The sequence below is a fragment of the Argopecten irradians genome, chromosome 6 (genome assembly GCF_041381155.1).
Source record: "Argopecten irradians isolate NY chromosome 6, Ai_NY, whole genome shotgun sequence".
Taxonomy (NCBI): Eukaryota; Metazoa; Mollusca; class Bivalvia; order Pectinida; family Pectinidae; genus Argopecten; species Argopecten irradians.
In genome coordinates this window covers 16,246,396-16,250,099 of record NC_091139.1, presented here as the reverse complement: position 1 = coordinate 16,250,099, position 3,704 = coordinate 16,246,396, and the positions used below count along the sequence as shown (strand labels likewise).

Here is a 3,704-nt window from a genome sequence, read left to right as displayed (position 1 = left end):
TCAAGGTGGCCATTACATCTGCCATATTATTAATGAAAATTAAATCCTTTGAATTGGTTATCAAAAGAGGAATTCATATTAAACCCTTTCTCTTCTGCAATGATACTCGGTATGCAGTATTTCATTCACTTCACTGCTGTTTAAAGCTGTTAGTAGTCACCTCATAGTTGTGAGTTTGTAACCAAAGTAGACAGTTGCAAGGTAGTAATCGTTTTGTTCACATGGTTTTCCGGCATTCCTCCTCATAAATGACATTGGTAGTTAATATAAAGTTAATCGATAAACCCGCTTATTATGTATGTTTTCACAAACTAAAGGCAATAAGTATACGATGCATGTAATATCCTGATATGTGCTAGATAAGACTATTGAATCAAATATTGTGAGAAAATATAATAACGACTTGTCAAATTGTAGGTTGTCATCTAGCGAGCTATGTATGGATGGAGGATGGACCTTTATGTGTAAAGGTTCACCATAATAGTGTGAACTGGGACACCGCAAAAACACTATGTGAACAAGACCATGGCCAACTACTCGTTTTAGATGATGCTAAAAAATATCAGGCGTACTTCAGTCATGGAGGTATGGTCGTAAGATAAATGAATTATTTGTCGAAATATATCAAAGTGAATACTAAAGCATTTATATAAAGATATGTCGATTAAGTTAAGATAATACAGACCTAAAATATCGACACATCAAATTGAAAACGTATTTCTCATAAAAAAGATATTAAGCAACTTTTAACACAACATAATATGTTTTTTTAAATGAAAATGATATCAGAGAGTGTTCAAGATTTAGACTAGAAAATTTCTCATGGGCATCATTATTCTTCTAATTATACTTGTGATTGACAAGTAAATTTTAATGCCTTGAAGTAGCTTATTAAATATCTATATAGTAACCAGAGATTTATAATGTTGTCATGTATAAGCTAAGGAATAAAACACAAATCTTCTGATGTTTGTCTGTATATTGCCAAGTACACTACGTTCTCTTGAAGAAAATTCTTGTGGCCCAAATCAATGCATTTCTCGAGAATTTAAAACACAAATTTCAAAAACTAGAATGTTTATTTCTAGACTTCACTGTAAACCAAGTAACTTTTGTTAAATTTGTAAATTCTTGACAGTTAATCTCCACGAACTTATATACACACAATTTACATTGATAGGAATTACCTTTCAATATTTAAATCATAAAGTGTGTTTGCGGAAATAAGAGTACATCTTAATAGTTAGCAAAATACAACAAAACACGAATTATCTTAGTAAAACACATTTGTTATGATAAACTAACCAACAGGATAGGTTGCTATCACATTGTGTTAGTATGATATGCAAACCAAAATCAATCTTGTGAAAAATGTATTCACCGGTCAAATTTATTTTGTGAAAAATGATTGTGATTCTAATTTATTGCTTACAGGAAGTGATTTTAATACAGAAGTATGGATAGGTATCAACGACAAAGACACCGAGAACTCATGGAAATGGCTTAACGGGGCAGATCTGGACACCTCCTACTGGTCTAATATCCAACTCAACGATTATAGTAGTGGGTACCTGCCAGACCAATACACTGCTGATTGCGGAGCCACAGGAGGATACGCATGGCTTGTTGACTTCCATTGCCTGCAAAAATTGCCATTCACTTGTCAGAGAATAGATTTAGAGTAGTCTTGATGGAAAATATGATGTGAACGAGGCAATTCCCTGAGCTGTGTACATTGCAGTTGGAATAGGCAAACGGATCAACCATTTCATATGCATACGGATGTGGATACCTACACTATAGGTTGTGGAAAGAACTTTCCCAGCAATTGTTAAGCGCTGGTGTTTGAAGCTGTGAACTTGTGAAAGACGGTCAGCAGTTCATTTCTCTTTCTTTACATTTCGATCACGATGTCGATAGCATAAACCACCTGATGACCTGCCGGTCACAGTAGAGTATACAATAAGTATTTGATTTATTTCTTCGTATGTGTTTCCTCCTTTCTTGTTAGTGGTGGCGCATTTCAAACCCCGTTGTTTTGTTCTTGGACATAGTGTTTGAGACGACTGGTTCATTGAACATGATAGCTTTAGTGATACTGTAAAATTGTTAGCAATTTCACTGTATATGTGTGACGTCATTCTGACGAATCCCTACATAAGGGATGATATTTGGAATGTTTGTGTTTATCTTTATTGTACAATTTTTAAAAAGAGAACATGTATTTTAACAATGTTTATTGGAATGGCCACTTTTAAAGTCTCCAGTTATGTGTTGATTGCATAAGGAGTCCTAATTATCATGATGATATAAATTACCATTCCATTATTTTGTACGTAATCATTGGGTGACGTTCATATTATTTTTATATTTAACATAGTTAAATTTGATAAACCACCACCTCATATAAGATGTTATCATCTTTACAGGTGACTATTTTTATTTCAAAAACTTGTGTTGGGTTTTATGTGGAGTATGCATAAATGCAAGCTATGCATATAGCTTAGTTGATGCAGCAACACTTTGAAAAAATATTTATTCAGTAATATATGTAAATAACAATACATTTCGCATCTCTAGGGCTCTCATTCAATTTCCATATTTGTTATCTTTTAGATCAAATTTACCTCACTCTTCTCTCTTACCTAATTACAGATGTATCAAGAATTTGTGCTTGCAGCAACACATGCTATCATTATTGATGATTAATGTTAAGAATATTTCGGACTGGTATATCGATGGCAAAATTGTACGAATATTGGCTTGTCGTAATTCTGACGAAGTCCTACATTAGGGATGATATTTTGTAATGCTTTGTGTTTATCTTTATTGTTTTCTATTTGATTGACTTGGATGATTTCCATGTTATTTCAATATGTTATTACAATACCGATCCTTATTGTCACTAAGTTTGATAAGAGGATCTGACAACATCCCATTGGGGTCACGTTCTTGTGACCTTTAGAAATGGCCAATCAAATTGGTGCTGCCAGAATCTTGACTAGGGACGAAACTGTTTGAAAAAGCTGTCAGACTTATTTTCTTGTATTTAGTCATCTCGCCCAAAGCAGACTAAATCTAAATGTATAAGTAAACTGGGGTGAAATGTCGTTAACAAACGACGTAACAAGGTGTAGAAATGTAATAATATTTAATCTGAAGTACATGATATAAAGGTCATCCGAACATAACCCTAATGGAATGTTGTAAGATTGTAAGATCCTCTGTTGAACAGAGTGGGTATAAGGATCTAATATTTAATTAGAGTGATGCTATTTTTATATTTTACATGGTTTAGTTTTAATAAACCGTCATCTTATATAAGAAGTTATCATCTTTATTCGATGGCCATTTTCAATTCACAAATTTCTATTGAGTTTTATGTGGAGTATGCATAAAAGCATACAAATTGAAATGTTCACAAAAAAATGCCACATTCAGGATTTTAAGAAACTATAGAACCATACATCATTGGCGAAATTGTATGAATATTGGTGTGATTAAAAGGCGTAACTCGAACGAATGCCTACAATAGGGATATATTTTGTAAATAAAATGATTTGCGTTTATCGATATTGTACTATATTTGAAAAGAGAACATGTATTGTATCAATGTTTATTGGAATGGTCACTTAAAGTCCCCGGTTATATTTTCTGCATATTGAATAAAATATGAACACATTTGGAAACAGCTGGAATGTTTA

General features: G+C 32.9%; 1 protein-coding gene across 1 annotated transcript; it reads left to right on the top strand.

The window, feature by feature from the left end:
• The first annotated feature begins 421 nt into the window (after positions 1 to 421).
• LOC138326287 (C-type lectin domain family 4 member M-like) lies at positions 422 to 2,127 on the top strand. The gene is made up of 2 exons (XM_069272407.1): positions 422 to 585; positions 1,435 to 2,127. Exons 1-2 carry the CDS (start codon positions 444 to 446, stop codon positions 1,683 to 1,685), a joined length of 393 nt encoding a protein of 130 aa, XP_069128508.1. The 5' UTR covers positions 422 to 443; the 3' UTR covers positions 1,686 to 2,127.
• Positions 2,128 to 3,704: the final 1,577 nt, after the last annotated feature.

Coding starts and splice junctions, on each gene's coding strand:
- LOC138326287 (XM_069272407.1), top strand. CDS start 444: ATGGAGGATGGACCTTTATGTGTAAAGGTTCACCATAATAGTGTGAAC. Junction 586..1,434: donor GGCGTACTTCAGTCATGGAG/GTATGGTCGTAA, acceptor TATTGCTTACAG/GAAGTGATTTTAATACAGAA.